Source organism: Psittacula echo (genome assembly GCF_963264785.1).
Source record: "Psittacula echo genome assembly, chromosome: 4".
Lineage (NCBI taxonomy): Eukaryota > Metazoa > Chordata > Aves > Psittaciformes > Psittacidae > Psittacula > Psittacula echo.
The window spans coordinates 12,346,700-12,370,633 of NC_137738.1; the positions used below are offsets into that span (position 1 = coordinate 12,346,700).

Sequence of the window (23,934 nt, forward strand, 5' to 3'; positions counted from 1 at the left end):
CAGTCTTGCAAGCTTTATTTCTACTGTTTTTATATAAATACTTTCTTGTTAGTTCAAACAAAGATAAATAAGATACAGGAATTCAAGATTCCACCTGAGAGCATGGGCTTTCTCTTGGAAGAGTCTGGTTGCAGCTTCCTACTCCAGGCACATAAATGGTCAGGAGGGAAAGACTTGTCCTTCAGATTGATCAAACATACTTGCTACTCAAATTCTTCAAGGAACATTTCACCAGAGTAATGCTGAGCTTGAACAGAAAGTATATAAGAAATCCCTAAGTGCCCGTAGTCAGATGTGCAACGCTATCCCTTTTCCAGTTTTAGATATGCAGGAGTGAAGCTGTTATACAAAAACCACTTCTTAAACCAGACTGTCAAGCTATAAGCTTTTTTTCCAGAAGTCATGTAAAACACCTTAAATCCAAAGATACCAGCAGAGCACTGAGGCTTTATACTAAGTTTTTGTACAGAGGCTATATAATAGTAAAAACGGCTAAGCCCTTAAAAATGAGGTTGCAGATACTTCTGTTGAAGTAGAACACTTTTGTTCTTATAAACACGTGCAAAAGTTGCCTGTAAAAGTTAAGGCACATTCCCTTCAGGATATTACTTGTATCTTTGCTCAGTTATCTTCACCTGATGTTGCTCTTTTTGAGCTCTCTTTAAGCTGATGTCGGTGCCTCAAATGACAGTAAAGCACAGCCACTGTAACGAGAGAGGAGAATGGTCAAAGGTTAAATTTAGTAAAAATACCTCACAAATATGCACGTTCCCATTTCTAGCATGAGGAAGAAAGTCTGTTCTTACCAAAGTCATTTTAGGATCTTTCCTGAATGATTTAAATTTATCTCTCATTTAAGTCAGAAGAGTTTTGGGATGATTTGCACATTCCTCATTTAGGTCCAGAAATGAGTTATGTTTGGGTAATAAGCAAGTCAAAGACATGCAGGAAAGTGTATTTCTCCAAACTTAGTCCTTGCTCCAGGGCAGACATGGTGCAGAAAGCAGCAGATACAGTCAATACTGTGAGTCACTACTGCACCTGCATTTTATGCTGCTGTTGACAGAAAAGGCAGGGAAGAAGCCTGCATACACATCAGCCAGAATCACTGCAAGGGATGAGTGCCTTTGGGTTCAAGTTGGTTTGTTAGAGAAAACAATGGGCAGGGGAGTTGGAACTAGATGATCTTAAGGTCCTTTTCAACCCTAACTATTCTATGATTCTGTGATATTGGTACATTTTAAAATGGGTAACCTTTGTTGAGGCTGCTTACAAATACACAAGCTATATAAATCTAGCATTTACATGAATACATAGGATCAGTCAGAATGGAGCAGGACAGGCTCTACTCTTCACAGCCTTCCCCACCCAAAAAGAGCAGAGAACAGTTTAGAGCTAAATGAACTTACATTAACAAGGTTCAATTCTATTGTTCCAGTTTTCTCAGTATCCAGCTTCCTAAACATTTCTGTGATAGGAGAGAGATGACAGACAAGGATGAATATAGGAACTAATTGGAAAGCCTGCCCCATCCTTGCGCTTCAGGATCAAAAGGCAATTTAGTCCCAGAGTCTAACTATGATAACAGTCTACACCCCAAACCAGAAAGAGACACTTTAAAGTCATCACCTGCTCATGTGCAAGAATGGGACTGATCACTTTCTATACCTCATTCTGTAATATTAGTCAATCTGTAAGTAAGTGTTTAGATCTTTTTTTTAAAGCTAACATTTAGTTGTTTGCATGAAGGACTGCCTGGCTCCAGTTCAGCAGTCCGGCCTGACTGATTCCTAGATCTAGGAGTAGGAGGATCATGCACACTGGGTTGCTGGATTTATAGCTCAGCCTTGAAGTTGCCTTGGATCCAGCACAAAGTTTTCTGAATAACTTATCCTGGACTTGAAAACACAAAGCAATAGTGTCTGTCTGGTGATAAAGCATGTACTCACTGAACAGTGTTTCCAGCCGAATCAAGCACCGGACAAAGTTATCAAAGTCAATGATGAGGTCTTCATCAGCAAAACGAGCCACAATGATTTGATGTAACTGGCAGTTTAATTTGAACCCTAAAAATACGATGGCAAGGATATAAAAGGTAAGAAGAAGAAAAACACAAAAAGCTCTCCCCAACAAAGCCCCAACCTTACACACTGACAGAAATTCAATTAGCTACTTTTCGTTAAATCCTCTAACTTTAAGGAATATTGACTCTGCTTGGGAAATTCCCAGTGACCCTTTCTGTACTGGGAGTGACTTAGAGCTGTGACTAAGTTACATGTGTTCTTCCTGCTCCATGTGCTCCCATACTTGAACTCCTGTTTCCCAGGGGACACAGCCAATTGCTCTAACTCATGGTCCTTCCCTGTATAACAAGGTGGCTGCCAAAATCAGCCCACAGAGATCCCAGATGAAGCATTGGCTTTCTGTGGGCATGTGGGTTTCTTATCTCCAAAGAGTATCTCAACTTTGGCACAAAAAGATGTGTTGCTCATCTTACATGGTGACAAGAAGGGAAAGCTCCAGAGATCCCTAATGCGGGCATTACAATGGCCCCAGATCAGGAAGTTAATTTGGGATCATGTGGCTCTGCGATATCCTCCGTCTCGTTGCTCACCATCGTAACTCAGGTTTGCAACAGTGGTTGCAGTACCAAATTGATTCTTAATGATGATGCTCTTGTGAGCATCACCCCTTGGTCAAGCCACTTCCATGCTCTAGGTCACAGTATCCTGGTTTTACAAGGCTTATGCCAAACACCCATACACCCAGAGACACTCACTGAAAGACAACAGTCTTGCTGTTACAAGATCAGGTTGTTGCAGTTATTTGTGCTTCTCCAAAAGCTGGTCACTGAAGACAATAACTGCAAATCTGTCACTCCTTTGATATGCTCTCAGTGAGCCTGCATGGCAAGACACTGCCACACAAAGACAAGAGCCCAGGCTGAGCAGCGACGTTAACAGCAGCCTTCCAGGTCTGGGACTACAGCTTACAAGTGATACACAGGAAACTAAGAGCATCTATCAACCCAGTATGAAACTGATAGACCCTAAAAAGGGACAGACCAATAGAAATACCTGCTGTTTCCAGCGCTCTCCTCATCTCATACGAACTCATGGTACCAGATCGATCCACATCAATTTCCCTGTAAATTTTCTGTGGAACACAAAACCCAAAGGCAAAACTTGAGAGTCATTCAGAGCATGATTTGGCTTTCATCAGAAGTGAAACATTTTGAAACACAGCCCACATGTTACTTAGGAATGTTTGCAACACTGGTCTGAAGGACTACACTTATCTCCCAATTGGGGCTTTAGAAACTCAGTTTAAGGCAGCAGCCAAAGCAGATAAAGACACCGAAGAACTCCTTGGATGCCTGCGCCAAATGGCACTATCCCTACCAAAGCAGCAAGGCTGACACCAAACTTGCTCTGTTAAGTGGGAAGGCTCAACATACTTGGACCTGAGTTAAAACAGAAACCACTCAAAGGCAGGAAGGGAGCAGCCTCTCCTTCAGCCCTTCACCTGAGGACAAGCGGTCACATCCCAGGACTCCAAGGGACAAAACCTAGGAGACTGAGGACACGAATGCATGGTGAGCAGAAAGTCCCTGCTCTGGGACGTGTGACTGTATGCATTGTCTGAAGCAAACCGGCCTACAGCAACCTCTACATCTGATTGCACCTCCCAAGAAGGTTGTACCTTACCTGGTATCTCTGAATCTTTGTCCAGAGGGTGTGGAACTCCTTCAGGCCCAGTTTACCACTCCCGTCATTCTTCTTCAAGTTAAGGGAATCTCTTTGGAGCAAACAAAAAGGGGTTTTCCCTCCCTGTGCTGACTTTACTTACATAGGCAATTGTGACTTAATACTTTAAACAAGATAACTACAGCCAAGAAAAGGATGCAGGTCCTCTCTGAAGGACTCATCCTGTTGAATGCACAGTTGTTGTCTAGGATGTCTTTCTAAATCAGCAAGATGATTGATGCAGGTTAAACTGTTCACAAGCACCTTCTTTGGTATTTTGGTACCTCCAGATTCCCAGCACATGTATTATACAGCCAAGATGATGCCATTTTGTTCTGCACAGTTGGATCAACACCTGCAGTTACAGGAGCACGAATCCTAAGTCTGGATTATAAACAGGAAAAGCCCCAACCAAGGCTGCTATTTGAACCTGCACAAAGAGCTAACAAAAGAACCTGGTCATGGCATTGCTCCCAAAACCCGCTCAGGAGTCCCTGTAGACTGCTGGATTTTACAACAAATTACAGCGGAGCATTGCTTTGTTTTGGTAAGTTTCCCTTTTCCCAACTATGCAATTCAACTCCCACTGCACAGAGAAGCTGAACACAACTACTCTTAGACTTGATCCTCCATCCCACACTTGTGCCCTTATTCTTAGGGGAAAAAAGTTCCTAAAATCCAACAAGTCTCTGCTTCCTGTGTTTGTCTCCTCATATTCTATCTGCTAAGTCCTCACAGCTTTATAATGCCCTTACCAACTCCAGACAAACAGAGCATTGAAATACACCCGGATGTCCATGTTCCAACTCTACAGTCAAGGCTATCCACACTGTGCTGAGAGCCAGGTGGCTTTTCCCCACACAAACACCACTTTGTCCCCAGCTAAACCAGAACATGCAACAGGGAAGACCTCAAGGCACATTGTCCTGCCTGATAATGGGAGAATGCATGTGCCATGAGCAGTAGTAACAGCAAGGCCTACCATTTTTATTCAGGGGAACCAGGGTAAAACCAGCTTCTCCACCTCAGGAGTCATTAGTACATCAGTATGGACCCACCACTGCAAAGGCAGCTCACCTACTTCAGCACAGGCAGAAGAGTATCATCTAGGAACAGCCTCAAAGGATACATCTAACAGGTCAACCATTATTTTGCATGTCTCAATACTAAAGCCATCAGATTTAATATCCTGGCCTGTAAAGAAAGAGCAAAAGGATTATCAGTGCATGCTGTACCACAGCACCCTCCTAAATAGCTCATGAGCTCTATAAGCAGACTTCACACATTAGCCCTCATTTGCTCTGTGTCATCAGAGGCTTCCTTTGCAACCAGAGGCTTAGGGTGAACGTTAGCTGTGATGTTTCTCCAAGCAAACAGCCCAGTTAGTCTAGTTTGTAGGTGTGCTGCAGAAGCAAGAGATGGAGATGAAGCTTTCCTGCCCTTATTTTCTGCCTGCAAAGACAAGGGTGGGCTTTTGAGGGGAGCATGGACTTCTGACCTACGGACATCAGTGGCAGGTAGCTTCATGCAACGGATGAACATCAAGCATGGTAACCAGCAATACACCATTGCTAACCGGCTGGTGCACACAGACATACAACACAGTCCTGGCTACCAGGCTAAGATTTAAAGAGGAACTTGTTTCTTGAGCACTGTTTAATGGAAGGGAAAATAATGCAGAGCCAAGCTCTGAATTACTACACAGAGAAAGAAGCCCAGAGTTTCAAAGTTCCTTCTCCTCCTCCTCAGGGTCACCCCAGACCATTGGCTGGGCTTGTTTGGCTGGCTAGTTTGAATCCTGACTGGTTCAATACTAAAGGAGCAGCAACACCTTCTCTGGATCATTATAAAGCATTAATCAAATCCATCCATCTTCCTGGCAACCAATTCCCAGTAGCAGATGCGGGGGTAAAAGGCACCCATATGCATGCTGCCAAAGCACGCATCCTGTTAAATACAGCTCCAGCTCCAGTGTGTCTGCAGCCCCCTGCAGCAGCAGAGAGAGCACATGGCTGTGGCCATATGGCCCTAAGCTGCAGGACTGTGGCAGAGCCCAGGGTTTTGCTCTGCCCCGGTCAATGGTGTGCTCCGTGCTCTCACAGCCATGCTGGAAGCCTGCTGCTGGTCAACCAAAGCTGCCACTGGAAAAGGGACTTACGTTTAGCCAGGATCTTATTCAAGATGTTGCGCAGTTCGAAGGCAGAGATCTCTGCATCCTGGGGAAAGAGAGAGGTTTTTCACTGTGAGCTGCAGTGAATCTATCCCATCAGCAGCCTCTGACTCCTTTGGGTGAGGTGGCCAAGTTTAAACACCCCCTGGAGTTAATTTCCCTTGGGTGAAAATGCAATCATGGTAAGCTCTCCCCAGCTCCCATTCCCAAGAGCACCTCCAGTTCCCAGGCATCAGCACACTGAGCCCCCAGGCAGGTGAGAGCAGCCTGGGGAGAAGGCACAGCCCAGCCCTCGCCCCATCCACCAAATGCTCTGCCCAAAGGACAGAATTAGGGACCCACAGAGATAAGAGTCGAGCCTGAAGTTCAAAGAGAGCAAAGACTGTTTGCCAGGAGCGCTCACAAACCTGTTGTGTAAGCAGATGGGTAACTACACACATCTTTGCATGCACGATTATGCACATGCTTGAGATCTGAGTCAGCACAAGGATTAAACTCCATCCCGGGGGAAGCATTTCTCTTACCCACTCATTCATGCTACCAGTAAGATGTTAACAGAAGAACACTCACACTCCCTGCTAGCTGTCCAAAAAGCTTTTTAAAGCTGGGTTCAATGTCATCTTCACTGATCTCGGTCTACAAGAGAGAAACAGAGAATATGGAAAGGAAGAAATGTGCTTGAGAAGGACTTAATGCATTTCCTTGCCCCTAGTAAAACACAATTTAAATGGCAAAGTTGAAGGTACAGAGTACTTTTGCTTTGATTTAAGTCTGTGTTATTTTCATTCATTCAAAATGCTGGCATAGCAAATACTGCAGGAATTCAGAATCTAAAATTCTTTGTGAAATTAAAATTTATTAAATTAAAAAATCACTGCCAAATCCAGAGCTTCACTGTTGCTACTATTACTGTTGGACCACGTCTGAATTTAAAGCAAAGAAAGCAAAACGTAAGTTCTCATCTTGAGGGGAAAAAAATCACCCAGGGGAGAAGATGCATTAATAGGCAAAACACCCTCAGCTCCAGCAAGGCTAAACACATGGAGCCACCACTTACTCATGGAAACAATATCACGTCAAACCCATCCCTTTGGTTAAAGGGCTGCACTCCCAGATGTCTGGAGAGCAAAGGTTGCTAATTTTCTGTGGTTCCTATCATCTGTGCTGACAGTACCTGATCTCAGGAAGAGTCCTGGGAAGCCCAAGCTCACCACTCTGCATAAAGGACAACATGTGTTTCCATTACTGCTTGTGATGTTTCCATTTCAACTATGGATATTGACAGATCTGTTTCCAGAGAGGGACAACAGTTCTTCATAATGCCTATAGAAAATCATTGCCCTGCACAGGGAACAGACACATTCCAACTCCACTTATTTATGACAAAATCAACTCAAGTGCTTTAAACTAAGACATACCTCTTCAAAATTGGCCTCAATTTCATCATCTATAACCCTAGAAAGATAAAGAAATCAGTATTAAAATCAAGTCCCTTTTCTGATGCTCTTCCTTCAAGTTTCAGGTTAGGAAAGAGCTACATACGTGGAGTTGGCATTCTTCTCTGAGAAGACTCGCAGGCAGAAATCGCCATTCTTGTTGGGCTCAAAGGTCGAGGGCACGACGATGTATTCCCCTGCAGGGAGCTTGAACCGGTTCAGCACTTCTCGGAGGTTGATAAAGGTGTTCGATTTTTCCCTTGCTTTGTTGGTCAGGAAGAAGTTTTTGCTCAGATGAATGTTTGTCTGGCCTGAAAACTTGGGAAAAGCAAAGAAAGAGAGAAAAACCCCCATTATTTGCACGTATTTGCATTACAGATTAACAATATAATAGATACATCAATTAGCTGTGTCACTTCAATAGAAGTGAATGAAGGAAGAGAAAGGGGGTGGCTGCACCCCACCATGGTACTCCTGAGCTGCAGCTCTGCTCATCATCTCAACAAGCCATTCAGGTCATGCTTATGTTTTGCAGATGGTGATGGGCGTGTGAAGACATTTGCCAAGTTCTTTACCAACTGGTTTTCTGTAGTGAGATGCCACCCGTCCCTCTGGTCCCCAAACTGGTGCCACCAGGACACTGCAGCTCAGCTCTTGCCTCACAGGTCAGGCTGCCTTAAAGCGAAGAGCCAGCTTATGGAGGGCTCCAAGAACAATAGTTTATGCAGTATCAAAGCAGTGTAACATCTTTCAGAACAAACTCTCCTGCACAGGGTCTTACAGGTGGGTTATCTCGGCTCTAGAAGCAAACATCAGGCTCAGAGACCTACCACTTCCCATCCTCCTGGATTTTTCAGCATGCAGAACCTGTAAGACCCGCTGCCACAGTGGGAGATAAAATTCCACCTTTTGGGGAAAAGTCATGGGATTGTAGCTGGAGTCTTTTTTATGGAAATGAGGTTTTCGGACCACTATGGTGCCAAGCTGAGCAGCTGACAGGCATTCAGAAGGTACATAAGGAGTTCAATCAACTGGTAGCACCATTTCCTCTCCTGATGAAACCATGTTTTACATAAGAGCAGCTGGTTTGGCATAGCCTCCAGCACTGCAAGGTACCACAGCTGCTCTGAGGCTACACAGGATCAGCCTCACTCTTTCCTCTGAGGAGCAACAGCTCAGACGTGTCTGCAGCCCTGCTTCATATTGCATAGGTATCACTGCACTGCACACCTCTCTCATCTCCAGGGCATGTGATTAGCTACCTGCAGGTAGAAACAGAGGGAAACCAATAAAAAGTGCTAGGGAAATGAGAATAAAACACCTCCTTGGAATATTGGTTGTGTGTCAAACAAACCCTGTGCAAACCTGAGGAAAGCAGCTGCACTCTGGGGCAGCAAGCATGGGTCTGGGATGGGAGAAGACCCATGGAAGAGCAGCTCTGGTGAGTTTCCGCAGTACAGACTGCTCTTATCCTGACCCAAGACACCCTGAAAATGCATCACGGGCTCAAGGCCTCATCCAGAATAAATAGACTCAAACTTTGGACTGTACAGCCAGTATTGTCTGCAGTGAAGGAGGATCCCTCTGAACTGTTTCTTCCCACAAGCCATTCAGCCCAGCTCTGCATCTTGACCACCAACGCATGCTACATACCTCTGGGGGCACCTGCAAGAAGAAAAGGAGAGCGAGTTATCTGCTGGTTGAATCAGCTCCAAGGCTATTCCTTTTCACCACTGGTTAGCAGGTAACACCCATGCTCTTGATAAAAAGACTCTGCTCGAGGGGGAAGTGAACACTGAGCCCATGTCACCCAATGCTGACTGCTCAGCTTCCCAAATCCCTCCCAGAGGCAGCATGAGCACAGCCTGGCACAGACACGGCCAGGGTCATGGTTCCCTGCTGACCCCCTCCACCCTGCAGCCCACAGTGATATCTTCTGGAGATTCAGGTTCCAAACTATTTCTTCCCTCCTTGTCTTTCACCCTCCCACCCCTCTGACCTCTCCACCATCTGGGCAAGACAATAACGCAGCTCTCCATTTCCTTATGTCTTCAGGAGACCCAGCTTTGTTTTAAACTTCATTTGCCTACAGGGAGCAGATTCTTTGACAAGCTTTTCCAAAGCTGGGACACTGGGAAAGCAAGCAGCTGCACACACTGCCTACAGATACAGAGCATCCCTCAGGCGAGACCATTGCCAGTTAAGCACCACTACTCTGAAGCTCTGCACAAAACATCCTGCTTCAGGAGTTACCAGTAACACATCTCTAACCCTTTATCGTGCAGGGGTTTTACAGGTGTTTTGCCTGGTTCTGCTGCTGGTTTCACACTCCCCCAGCTAGTGCAGGCCTCCCAGCTAGGGTCACATCCTACCATGGTCACATCCCTACCATGGCTGCTCCCATTCTGCTGCTCACAACCCTGACAAGAAGAGACCAGATTTCTGCACTTTTAATCTTGATCTTTTAAACAGTTCTTCTGTTCCTCCATTCTGGAATATAGGTGGGAAAGGGCCTCTGTAGGTCATCTGGTCCAACACACTACCTGAAGCAAGGCTAGTATTGAAGTTAATGACGTTGCTCAGGGCCTTGTCCAGCCTAGGTTTGAACATCGCCATGATAATAATAATGAATGCAGATTCCATCCTCTCTCTGGGTACCTGTGCTTGACTGCTGGTTTTATGGAGGACAATTTCCTAAACACCTAGGAGGAATTTCCCTTGCTGCAGCTGGTGTCTAACTCAACCTGCCTCAATTCTGATGCAACGCCCAGTCTCAGAACTGCACTACCCCAGTTTATAGAGAGAGCTTTCCTTTTCCTCCCATGCACCTTGACTGCCTTAACCTGCCTCATAAATCGCAAAGCCGATGGTGTGCATGTCCTCTCCCATCTTCCTCTGCCTCCGCCGGTGCTTCTGAATGAGGCCAATGAGGAAAGTACATCCCCTCTCAGGATCATCGGGGTCCTCATCTTCTTCCTCCAGCTTGATTAAATACTGTGGATTCGTCCAGAATGTGTCTGGAAAGTGGATTTATGCGAACTGCTCAGAGGCTTCTTTGGAAGCAACTGTGCTGATACAGACCTGTCAGCTAGAACAGATGGGGCTCTGTCTTCCAAAATCAGCTGCAAGAAGGAAAAGCTAACATGCCTCCCCCCAGTCTTTACAACCACAACTAGACCCTATCAGGGAGCCACATTTCCCACTTGCACTTCTTGAACATCACTCTTGGGTATCCCAGGTACATCCTCCTCCATAGGCCACCCCAAAGCAGCTCCCAGAAGCTCCTAGAGAAAGTACAAGTGGATCATAGAATCACAGACTGGTTTGGGTTAGAAAGGACCTTAATATCATCCAGTTCCAGCCCTCTGCCGTGGGCAGGGATGCCTCACTCTAGACCATGTCACCCAAGGTTCTGTCCAACCTGGCCTTGAACACTGCCAGGAATGGAGCATTTACCACTTCTTTGGGCAACCCATTCCAGTGCCTCACCACTCTTACAGTAAAGAACTGCTTCCTTACATCTAACCTGAACTTCCCCTGTTTCAGTTTGAACCCGTTACCCCTTGTCTTATCACTACAGTCCCTAATGAAGAGTCCCTCTCCAGCATCCTTGCAGGCCCCCTTCAGATACTGGATGAGTAAAAGGTTTCTCAGTGTCTCTCACTTGGGTAATTCCTGCAGCCCCCCGCAGTGGCTCCTCGCCTCCAGTTCCCATCCAGCTTCAGCAGGCTCCACTTCTTGTACTTGTCACTTGCCAGGGTGTCTGGAGTCAGGTTGCAGATCTCCAGGCGGGAGTAATGCCTCAAGAAGTCGTTGAACGCCATCCTGTGGGAAGCAATGCCACTGGCAATGTCTGCTTAGGATGGACACGTTTCCCATACAACCACCTGGTCTATCCTCCTTCTCTCCTGTACTAGGATTTGGGATGAATTTGCTCACTCACCTTGGAGAGTGCAGCAGGAGAGGTTACTTTGTGTGCTAAAGAACATAGGAAAAGACATCCCCTTCTGCCTGCACACAAATCCAGTGGTACTTACCAGAACTCCCCATCTTCATGCCTCCTGGTCAGCTGCTCCCGCACCTCAGGGTCAACACCACTCCAGTTTGGGCAGCTGAAAGACAACCCCACATCAACTACAGGGTATGGTGAAGCTTAACCCTAATGTAGCTGTTCTGGCACAAGGATTTCACCTTCTTACAGCTCCACATGACTGTAACACTGCACAATATCTAGCTCATAGCAACTCCAGAGCTCTCAAGCCACAGCAGAATTAAAATACACAGGATATCAGACACCTCACTTCTTACATATCCAAGGAAGCCCACCACTGAATCCGGGCTGTTAAATAAGGAGAAACTACTGAAAGGTTTCTAGGAATCACCAGCCAAATCATGGAATGCTACAGGAAGGCAGATGTTTGCATGAAGGGCGCCACATACTGTGATGCCCACATGGGAGATGACAGTGATGGGATGCTGCTTTGAAATAGCTCAGAGCAAACCTCACATCCAGATGTGACTTACAGAGGAATCTAAGGTAGGCAGAAACACGGTTGCATCCCTGCAGTAAAAGCCTCCCGGCAATGTACAAGCCATCGACTCACTTGTCATTCCATTTCCCAGTCCACTCCACTTCCCCCCAGGGATTTCTGATTCTGATCAGCTTCTGCATGGTTCCTCGGAATTTCACCTGATGGGATCAGAAGCGTATACAGAGAGTTACCCAGGGACTCAGCACTGTGCTCCATCCCACCTTCTCTATGGGAATTAAAGAACATGACAGAGCAAGTATCTCAGTGCTATACGTAAGAATGTATGCACTCATCTGGTCCGAAAGACATGAAATCAAACTGATTTTCAATGAGCTCCACACACCCAAGCCTGTCCAGAGAAGGTTTATAGCATGCACAAATCAAAGCTCATGATAACCAAAATGTCTGTTTTGTGCCACTAAAAAACCTACCTCTGATATGATTTCAAGCAAAGGGAACATAAAGCTGCTACAGGACTGCTAAAAAGCAGGTACAACGGGATACTTCTCTAAACTCATCATCCATATATGAACTGCCTTTTCACATTCAGATGCCTTTTCCCTATCCCTATATAAGATGAGCCTGTTACAAGAGATGGGATACTTGGTCTGGCCACAACCCCGTTGACCGTGTGAATGCCTCACACTACAGCAGCATCAGCTCCTCCTCACACTGCACCTGAGGCCCTGGCTTGTTACGTGCTGATCTCTGCACACACTGAGGCCAGGCCAAGCAAAGCTGTAGGAGTTCCAGTGGGAACACCCAGCACTTACATGGAACACATGGTACTAATTTGAGGAAGGAGCTGGCGCACCTCTACAGCCCGAAGCCAAGAAAACTGCACAGAGCAGCAGCACAGAGTCCAGACACGACACCCCAGTGCCTGATGATGAATATCCCTACAAAGCCTGCACAGATCACCAAAGGAAAAGCCTGGCTAAGTTGTGCTTTTTGTGAACTAAGGTCAACAAAGTCCCTCTTCACTGCCTTTGCTGCTAGAGGACAACGCACACACAGGTAAACGTGCCCATTAAGAGCATCCACCTTAGTGCAGCATGTCAGCATCTCTCTACACCTCACCCTGAAGTGCCAGGAATCACTGCAGAAACAATTCGTGGAGAAGTAACTGCATCACACACACGGAAGGACACCACAATCCACTTCCTCTGTCTGCACTTGTCTCACTCTCGCCTGCACTCTTGGACAGGCACGCTGTGTTCCAGCACTGCGCCCTGCTGAAAGGTGTTCAGCAGACACTGAAGGGACAGTAATGTTTGTTTGTCTTGGCGCACATCTCTCGCACATCCCGCTGTGCTCTTTGGTACAGTGCTGCCTGCTATAGAGAAACATGCTGAAGGACCCAGTCACCAGCAGAGGGTAGTGTGCCCTCTGCGCAGAGCTTCCTATGGCCCCGCTCACTGGGAAACAGCAGTGCTGATGGCCAAAACCCACGATTTTTTTGTGCAAACCCCCAAAGAAGTCAAGTTTTCATCCAAAACCCACCAACTAATTTAATTCACTGTGCCTTCATTAAGAACACACTCAAAGCCCGATTCAGCAGAAAGGGTGATACTCAAGAATCTGCAGTGTTGAAGATGCGTTTGTGACTGCGCATGACCACGCACAAGTCTTGCTGCAGTTTGCCCCCCTGGGGCAGCACACCTACCTCCTCTGCCCCAGTGACCGAGTACGCGTGTCCCTTCACCAGCTTCTGGGTAGTGACTGCCTCCGACTCCGCTGCACTGGTGATCTGGAAGGGCAAGGAAAGTCAATGAGCGTGCTTCCCGTGCACAGGGGATCCAGGATTCCCCCTCCAAGAGCTCTGATTTCACTGGGAGGCTGCAGGGATGGTTTAGCTGTTGCACAGAGGAAATGAGGGTGATCCATGTGATAGAGTAGGGACAGCAGCGCATGTGGCGATGCTGGAGTCCTAGGGCCCACATTTATGGCATGGGGTGCATGTCAGAAGCCCTGCACTGCAGCAGAGATCCTTCCTGGCTCCAAAACACTTGGAGATGTATGAGAGCGGATGCACCACACTAAACAGTGTGCAAAGGGGGTACACACGATGAACTCCATGCTCTGGAGGGGCCAGAAGGAACACAGGGGGTGACCAGCCTGAGGCTGCCCAGGGATCACACCCCAAGACCCCAGCACTTTGCTTTGAGGTCAAAACACCCTGTTCAACTCCACAGCAGGGTGGAAGGTTCCCCTTCCTCTCCCCAGCACCACCACCCTAGACTTGTCATGTAGGTGAGCAAGGGAAAAGGCTGCACTTTGAATGCCATTCATACCTGAAGGAATATCACCCTCTCACTTCTCCACAGCCATTACAATAGTTGAGCAGCCTGGCCTATAAGCACTACAGGGAAAAGTCACTTCTTGTCAGAAAGAGCCTGCCTGACATCTTCCTGTTATAATGCTTAACCCTCTGTGAAACATACGGTTGTCATTGCCTTGCCACCATTTCAGAAAGTGGGTGATCTGTAAACAAGCATATCTGAAGCTTAAAAAAGGTTTTCTATTATAAATTTTTATATATATATAATATTTATATTATAAATGGAGTTCTTGTAAACCATTTACTTTCCCTTTAGACATAGCTAAGATGTTCATTTGGGAGCAGGGTGATTATTATACTAACAATAGTTAGGCTCATTTCAGTAAGGCTAGAAGCAATTCTGAATCCTTGCAGGCAGGGCCAAAGCTCCTTTTCCTTCTCACAGGTTCAGCTTCTGATGCATGTTTTCCCATAAAGCCTTTTAAAAGCCTGGCAACAGCCTGAGCCTCCCTGCTTTGGGAATGTTTTGGTACAATTTGTGCGACAAACAGGCTACAGCAGGGATGGAGGTTGCCACCTCTGAGTATGTGACTGCAAGAGCCATTACCAGCAGCTTTCTGTTCAAACCCATTCAGCCTGTACCGACCTGCTGCCAAGCCACAGGCTTTCTTGAGAACAAAGATGTACATCAGGACCCCTCATGAGTTCCCTGTATGATTTGCCAGTATCAACCTATGAAACAATAAAAGCTCTAGGTCTCTAGGAGGACACACAGGGGAGGCAATGAGCTTTTACACACAAACTAATGAATCTACATTTCAACTTAACCCTGCAGAAGGGCACATGCCGGGGTCACACTCTCTGGTCAAATTCTCCAGACACAAAGTAAAGCAGAGAACCACAGCAGAGGGGACCCGCATCCTTTGTGTACCTCCTGCGGATAGAGCACGGGTCCACCCCCCAGCTGTGTACAAGCACAGCAAGAGCAGAGTGTCCAGCAATAAGCCCACCAACTCACATCAATGGAACAGCCAAGGAGAGAGCCTTTCTGAAGTGCCTTCTGAATGATCCTGAAGAGGTTGGGTGGTGCCTTCTGCAGCTCATACCATTCTGCAATTCCTCCAGTGAAGTCCTCGAAGCCTTCAGTGGTGGTGCCACCAGAGAGAGACTCATATGATCCATTCAGCCTGCATGAAAGGGGACACACACACATACAGAGCCATCAAGCTCCCCATTTTCCTCTTCTCACACATACAACCATCAGGTTCCTTATTCTTATCTTCTCTTGGAGAGGCATCCAGTTGTGCCAACTGTCACAGCTTTCCTACTTTCAACAGCACCACCAGCAGCTATGAACACCTCCTCCATTGCTTCTTAGACCTCTACTTGGAAAGCCCGGCATAAAATGTTATACTACCATGTATACAGGATATCAATGACAAAAATCATGGACACTACTTGAGAAAAAGGAAACAATTCAAACAAATCAAACCCCAACAATTCGCCTCTCTAGTTCTACAGTCTTTTAATCCCTTTAACAAGTATGGGTCTGATTTTCTGCTGATCTAAATTAGCTCAATTTCTGAAGTCAACTGAAAATAGCAATGCTAGATGGCAGAATTCCTCCATGCCCATCCTAAAACCAGAAATTCTGACTTGTGCATCTTCACCTTCAACGGAGACCTGGACTCATGGACTGGTGGGCTTTGCACACTGAAGTGAAGCTGGAAGCCCTCACAGGCATGTGGAGCACATGAAACAAAGCTTTCCAAGCCCCAGTGACAGAAGACAGCACTCTAGGAACAGCCTTGCCATAGATGCAAGAGCTGTTTTCCTTGGCTAGCATCAAAGCCAATACTTTTGTCTATGTGCCTCAAGCACCTGTCAGCAAAGCTTTACTAAAGCAGTTGTGGGATAACCCAGAAGTTGTAAAGACTAATAAATTAGGTTGACTTTTTAAATGTGTCAATGCAGGTGAGGATGCTGTGGGGAAGCAGAGGCATTGGGAGATGGGAGTGGGGTAAAACCCTGGCCTCAACTCACTTGGCATAGGCCTTCTCCAGCAGCGCACTCCAGAACTCACTGCCCTCTGCTGAGTGCACGAAGAGCAGCTTCCCATTCTTGGTGGGCAGCCGGTCGTCCACCACGACATCCAACCACTCCCCGTACTGCCAGAACTGGAAGAGAACACAAACCCCTCGTCACCACCCCATGCTGCATGCTCAGGTCACCGGGACGTTCAAACATCCATTTCCTAGAGGAGAAGCAATGCACCTTGCAGCCAGCTTTGCCCACCCTGTTCAGGGATGTATGTTCTCAGCTGGATCTGCTGATGGACCATCACCCTTCCTCGATGCCTGTTTTTCTGCCTGGCTCTTTGATGTTCCTCAAAGAGTTCCAGCAAACACCACACAGACACAGCCAGCCACATCGGCTCCTGGCCAACAGCATGGGGCAGGGGGGAGGCTGTTTTTCACCTACCTGGAAGTGGAAAATTCCTGCATATTTATCCTGGAAGCTCTGGTCTTTGGGAACAACACGGGCCAGAATTTCTTCATTTAGGGTGAGAGAGGCAATAGCGGCCAAGAGCCAACAGTCCCCTGTAATGAAAAAAAGGGGAAAAGAGACATTGTTCATTATTCATTATTCAAACTTTATTCTATGGATTTTGTATACTGCACAGGGCTCATCCATTATAGCCAATAGCCACCTCAGCTGTGGTGGGATGATCCCTCCCATCACTTTACCTCATAAGGCAGATCAAATGTACAAACACAAACCCCCACCATCTCCAGGGCAGGTTTCCTCTAAACCAAAGTAATAAAAGAAAAGCAAAGGCAGGCTTTCTACGATCTACCAACACACAGTCCCATGCTGGGACTATTTGAAAGAAAACTCGATATTCAATGGGGTGTCTGCAGGTTAGGAAGCAGCATGGGGAAAAAGCAAAGAACAGGGCCTGTGGGCATACACAGGTACTCAAGAATGTGGTTTCTCCCCAAAAGGCCACTGTCTCCCCAAACATAGGCTGTTTCCCTCCTCCATGTTTAATAAACATCTATTGACTTGCCATCCAGAGACCTATCCCATGGACAAGCTCCCTTTAAGGTCTCTTGCCAGCATCCTACAACACAGGAGCTCCTTTCACTTTACGCATCTCTGGAGCCTCTTGCTGAGGCCTCTCTGTTTAGTCCCACTTCTCTTCTCTGGCACTAGTCACCAGAAAGTCAGGAAAGGTCTGAAGGCAGGCACTGTTCCCTAGTCCCACACACCTCTTCCCCCTTCCTGGGATGGAGCCAGCACACACAGTGCCTGCACGTTAGTGCCCCAGGCTGTCTGGACAGTTTTTTTCCACACCATCTCCTACCACGCAGAGGGAGGAGACCACAATTATATAAACATTACCTCCATCTGTTGTACCTATTTTCAGAAACCAGTGTTTAACAGAGTGGTTACCTTCCTGCTCAGCCATGGGCCTCCCGCAACCCATTAGCAAGATGATTAGAGATATAAAGACCCAGCAGATCTCAACTCCCAAAGCCCAACATAAACCTCCCTGTTCCCTTTATCAGCTCTGCTGTTGCCTTGCTTTATGAACACAGGGAGGTCGATATTACACATCAAATCCCACAAAACCATCCCACAGCATGTATAGGACTGCAGGTTCAAGAGCCATGAGCCATCCATGGCCGCTAGCAAGTTAAAGGCCAGCAAAGCAGCAGGCTCTATACAGCCTCCTAGAGAAGGAAGGGTCAACAAAAGGGCCAAAAGCTCACAAGTGAGAAGTTGGGATCCAAATGGGAGAAATTCTTAAGCAGATTTAACTCTAAAGTGGCTCTTTGAGGGTCGCCCTCAGGCCCAAACCCATCACCACTCAGACAGCTCTAGGAGGAACAGGGGCAACCTGCAATTCCCTCTTTGTTGCCCCTCGCTTTTCTCAGCTGATCCCCAGCAGCAGCTCAACGAATTCCATTTGTCCCATGGCCCTTTTCACATTGCAAGGAAGCTGAAAGATGTGAAATTGCAGACTAATTTCAAAACCTCAGAATCTTACATTATATGTCCTACGGCACAGCTGAGTAAAGCCATCCAGCCCTTAGATTCGGCAACAAAGCTGCATGCAGGCAGAGCTGAAGGCCCTTTGTGCATGCTCTGTAGGGTGGGTGGAAACAGCCCAAGGAATGCTCTATGCTTGTTTGCAGTCAGCTGTGGAGGTGTTTTTCCTCACTGAATTGCTCAACCTCCAGCATAAACCAGAGTTCACATTGCACAGTCTTGCTCGATCAGACAAACTCAACCATTCCAAGAGAACCCTGGAGCATCTCACATTAGCGCTACTAACCTCATAAGAACTGCGCTGATTTAACCTAGTAGCAAGGCTGGCCCAGAGGGCAGCTGTCCCACTCTTCTTCCAAAGAGAGGTTAGCTTTTCTATTCCATAAAGAAGATAGGGGCTGGGCAGGCAGAGAGCAGCACAGAAAGAGTAATGGAACAACTCAACACAAGCTCACTAGCTCAGGAAGTCTTGGTCAAGAAGCTGCTCAGGCATCTAGATAAGAGCATACACCGTTTAATGCTGTAATACATCTTTTGAGTCAGACTTCCCCTGTAGATAAGCAGAGAGGTTCAAGGAGGAGAAACACCCCCAAAAGTCCTCTAAGCACATACGCAGAATTTATAAAGAATTTCCTTTACTTTCTAGCTGTTCCATTAAGGCAAATAAGAGAAAGAATCTGTACAGTCTGTTGAAAAATCTCTCTGTTGAACTTTACACTGAGTTCTAAGGAGAATTTGACCCAGACAAACACAGATCTTAACTCACACAACTCCGGACAAGGTCTTCTTGAGATTAAAAGGCAGATGCAGCATATATGGGAGACACACCACCCTCTGGTTTCCACATTTAAAAGTGCTCAAATGTCAGGATATCATCTCTCCCTTTCTGAACATTGAGCACTAAAAGCAGACCTGACAAAGCCTGGATTAGAACAGATCTTGTGATGACACCTGGAGTTCTAGCCTGCACTAAGTAAGCCTAAGCAGGGTCTCTACCAAATAGTCTTAACTGTAAGAACTGGTACTTTTGTAAAGCTCTTGACAGTGACTTTCCTTTGATAGAGAAGCAAAGTCCAAGAGGAGTCTATCAAACAGGTTACTTATATGAAGAAACTGAAAGGGGTGTTAGCAAAGCCAGGTCTATCATGGAGAACTTCTGTAAGTGCACAATACAATAGGCAGAACAAGGTTATCAGAAAAGGGAATATTATCAGGCTGTGAGTTTATTTATATTGACAAATACTATTTTTTTCCTTTCATGCTTCCTTTTTGCTGTTATCAATGTTTTACTTCCTATTTCTATTTCTATCTCTGCATTACCGAACCTCCAGCTGTAAAAAAGAACATTAAAAAAAATCAACTGCAAGGCAAGAATAGCCATAAGGGCTTAAAATTGACATTCTGGAAAGCAAACACAAGCAAAGTATCCCATGAAGCACATGGAGAACCGTAAGCAAAAGGCAGCTCTTCTGATCACCGCACAGCCCACGTGAGACTGTGGGGTCAAAGGAAAAATGTACATCAGCCCATTAGACATGTAACTATTTTAAAACACTCACAGAATAACGACTACTCAATGCATTTACATTAATTCCAGAGACTCCAGGAAGTTTTTTGGTTAGAAGCATGATGCTGCAGCAACTCATTTACAGCAGAGTGGTTGCCAGCATGGGAAAACCGTACATCTAGTTTTCCAAATTCATCCTATTCATTATTTTTCCACACATTTTTATGTAAGGAGGAGACACCTATGTCTCAACAGCAGAGCAGAGATACCGCGCTGTGTACACCCCAGTGTTGTGATACCATGGTGACATCCCCTCCAAAGAAGGCGGTTAAGGGTGAACAAGCTTCCTCTCCCCAGTGGCTTTGGTTCCTCCCCTCTGCTGTCATGAGTCACCACATCCCATGTGCTGTCATTCTGAGCCAAATACCCTCAGATCTGACACTGCAAAACTAACTCCAAATAATCAACTTTAAAAGTTTCTCCTACAAAGGAACAAAAACACAATAGAGGATAATCCAAAGACCAAGGGCAGCATTTTGGTGTCTGGAAAACTTAGCGAGCTGCCGCCTTGGTGAGGAGATCACCTTTTCTGCCCTGATGATCAGCTATGCCTTTTATGCATATAATCTAGGTCAAACAATGAAACAAATGTATAGGCTGCATCTGGCCCACAGACCAAAGACTCTTGAGCTAAAAGGACCATGCGTACCACTGCTTATCAGCCAGGCTGTTTGGTTTGTAACCTGCCAAGAAACTAGTTGCAGCAGTGATGGGCATATGTGCTTGGAATGCCTCATCAGTCCCTGCAGCACTCGAAGATGTTCTGAAAGGCTTAACAACAGCAATGAAACTCTGTAGGTACAGGGGTGCTGCTTTGCCATCAAGCTTTTTGGAGGATAAATAGGACTACAAAAGCTTCCTATGGAAAAAACCAACATAATAAAAATAAAAAAGCATTTGTAAAGCACATCTGCTATCCTCATTGTGTAAAAAGGAAGAGATTCAATACAGGCTCTCAGTAACTCAATAGCTATACAGAGAAAAGATCAACAGCATCCACTAAACTGTCATACAATACCAAAATCCTGGCCAGATTCATAAGAAGATAGTGGGGTGAGTCATTGTAGTACTTAGTCATGGTGAAAGCAGTAATACAACCTGGAACACTAACAGCCTCCTGAAACAACAACTGGGAGTCACTTCATACCCTTTGGTGATAGCATGCAACCTCATGAGAGCATCTGACTGGTCCGAAGACCATTAAGGCAACAATTGCTTTCATCAATTTAAATCACGGTTTGGCACTAGCAACAATCCCACAATGCGAACATGAAGTTACAAATCTTTCATTCCAGTGGTCTTGCTGCCACAACATCTGGATAGAAAGGCTGGAAGCCTGCAGAAAGCAACTAAGTGCTTTCAGAAACCAAGATCTCTACAAAACGCCAGATGTTGAAATGGCGTTAAAATAAACTCTATTTTCAAGCTGAACAACTCCTTAGCAGTAAAATTTCACAGTAAGAAAAGAGGGCATGCCTTATACCAAAAGAGTAGTGGTGGGAGACATGATACTAGACAGAGAGAACACGCAAAGGAAGCTGCTGACATGCCAAGGACTTCACTGATGACACAGTGGAGCCTAATCCATGTCACAGATGCTAGTGGGGCACAAGGAGAACTAAATTCACAATCTCTGTATTATTTATTGTCAGGATGTTTTACACAAATTGTGTCTAGCTATTAAAGCACTAACCTAAGTAACTTCTGAAAGAAAGCGCAAGCACAAAATTTATGGAATAAGCTTCCCTATCCATTCTATTTTTGGACATGAAAACACAAACAGCAGCATCAGGACTAGAAACTAAGAAGCTGCAATGTGGCTAATACTATGCCAATGAAAAGCAAACAAATAGAACTTCATTCCTTTGCCAACCCTGCTGCAAAGTCACAACACACAGCACGTATTAGTCATGTTTCCGTACTCTGAGGGCTTCCCCTCAGCCGTGCTGTCACTCTAATCTCTAGATAAGAGGGTTTTCACCCTCTTCCTACAATTACAGAATAAATAGGAGCCTCACTGCTTCCACCCCATCTTACTTCCTTGAGCATCCCCACAGCTGTCCTCCTTTACAGCCTTCACGCTGCTTTGTGGGAGGACAGAGGAGGCACTTGCCTAAAAACACTGGCAGACAAGGCAGGAGAGAGTTTTTGAGACCAGGATAGCTGTGCACTGTGCACACACAGCCAGTTTATGCCACGCGCCTCTGGCTGTCCCCTTGGGCGTCCAGGTTTCAGGGTGTCCTTCCTGGAATTCTCTCCCATGGGAAAGAAACGCCTCACCACACAGGCAACTGCTCTCTGAAGTAGAGGTTGGTCAGGTTGCTCTCAAGCACACGGATGTGAATGTGAAAGAAACTAGAAGCAATCAGAAAAGCCATCAGGAAACCAGTTTGTGCCATCCCTGCTCAATGCACACAGCAAGGCTGTGCTCAGTGGCCAAACACACACTGTCCCTACCTGCAAATGCCCAGGAGGGGCAAGGAAGGTCTGATTTGATATAAAGAGAGGTGGCAGGTTTCGACAGGATGTATTTACAGAGTGAGTTACATACAGCCTAGTATAAACTGGGTGCTACTGGGGTAGCACCTGCATGGGAAGTTCAGCTTTCTGCCTCCACCTTACCTAATGCCCCTTGGCAGATGTCTGTGCGAGTGGCTCCACCAGCTATGAACTGGGGGCTGGAACACAGCTCCTGGGAACAAAACAAGCCTTTTGTTACATATATCCACAGGTAAGGGAGGGATCAGAACCCCACCTGCAGCAGATTTAAACAAGGGATTGACCATAGCAGATGAACACCACAGAGATGGAGCAGGCCAGGAATGAGTGCAGGCACCAGACATGTGAAGAGCAGTGAGGACAGTGACAAAAGTTGCAGGCAGCCATCTCACTTCACAGTATGTGCCAGGAGGTCCGCTGTGTTTCTACACATGTGCACACTCCACTTTGCTGTTACCTCCCCGCCACTGACGAGGCCTTTAAGAAACATCCAGGCACTCCGGATCCATCTGACCTGATGGATGGCTCCCGTGGCCAGACAGGGCTGCTTTGGTAGCCACAAGCACAGGCTGAGCGAGGGCTTGTAAAGGAAACCTCCGCATCACAGCCAGCTCATCTATGCTAAGGGAAAGAGTTAGCGATCTGAAGTGACAGCCCCACAACAAGCACTCTGTCCACCGGGACTTCTCAGGATGGAGAGGCAAACGGCTTTGTTGCTGCTGGTTTTCCAGACAGAGCATGTCCCCTGCCAGCCCAGACCCGGCGCAAAGGGACACCCATCCCAGGGGCTCTGGGCGGCCGCCCCGCGACCTGCAGCCGCCCGGTACCGCTGGGGGAGGCTGTGGGAGCGGGTCTGGGAGCAGAGAAACGAGCCAGGGAGGACAAAGGGGAGCGCAAAGAGCACAGGCACAGCCCTGCGGAATTAAATCAAACCCAGGCTGGGGGTAAGGAAAGGAAAGCGGGGTGGAAAGACGCGGTGATGCTGCTGAACGATGCTACCGAGCATCCCCCCCACCTTACGCCCGCCGTACCGTGGGTCTGCGCCAGACGACGCCCTGCGTCTTGTAGGAGTTGGGCCCCAGCTCTTGGTAGCCGAGGGCAGCGGGGCCGGCGGGGAAGGAGGGGTCCTGGAAGAGCCGCCCCTCCTGCAGGCACTGCTGCCGCAGCGCCCCAAAGTCCTGCCCCAGGTAGGGCACGGCATGACTGTGCCGCCCCGCTCCCGCCGCCGCTGCCCGCTCCTTCGCCACCGCCGCCGCCATCCCCGACATCGCCGCGCCCCGCCGCGGCTCGACCCCGGCCGGCCTGACCCCCACCACCCCTGGTGGGTGTCACGAGTGTCCCCGGTTCACTGGAGCCCCGCTTCACCGGTGTGAAAGAACAGCCCCACCGGTCAGCGTGTCCTAATGAACCGAGAGCACACATATGTTCTGTAAAGGGCGGCTACAAACAAGACGGAGACTCCCTCTTTATGTAGTCACATGGAAGAGAGGAGGGGTTATCACGTAGTCATTGGGGTTGTAAGGGACCTCGAGATCATCTAGTCCTTCTCCCCGGCCAAGGGAGGGTCACTAGAGCAGGTTACACAAGAATGCATCCAGGCGGGTTTGGAATGTCTCCAGAGAGGGACACTCCACAGCCTGTTCCAGT

General features: G+C 47.0%; 1 protein-coding gene across 1 annotated transcript; it reads right to left on the reverse strand.

Moving 5' to 3' along the window:
- Window positions 1–13: 13 nt before the first annotated feature.
- LOC308220037 (calpain-2 catalytic subunit) lies at window positions 14–23,663 on the reverse strand. The gene is made up of 21 exons (XM_080615815.1): window positions 23,319–23,663; window positions 22,411–22,480; window positions 16,647–16,765; window positions 16,209–16,342; window positions 15,184–15,352; window positions 13,551–13,634; window positions 11,957–12,042; window positions 11,390–11,464; window positions 11,017–11,177; window positions 10,200–10,369; window positions 9,006–9,017; window positions 7,459–7,670; window positions 7,335–7,371; window positions 6,487–6,552; window positions 5,905–5,962; window positions 4,876–4,940; window positions 3,708–3,776; window positions 3,078–3,156; window positions 1,950–2,066; window positions 1,410–1,468; window positions 14–704 (listed from the first exon to the last, which is right to left on the reverse strand). Exons 1-21 carry the CDS (start codon window positions 23,553–23,555, stop codon window positions 681–683), a joined length of 2,103 nt encoding a protein of 700 aa, XP_080471941.1. The 5' UTR covers window positions 23,556–23,663; the 3' UTR covers window positions 14–680.
- Between the last annotated feature and the right edge of the window lie 271 nt (window positions 23,664–23,934).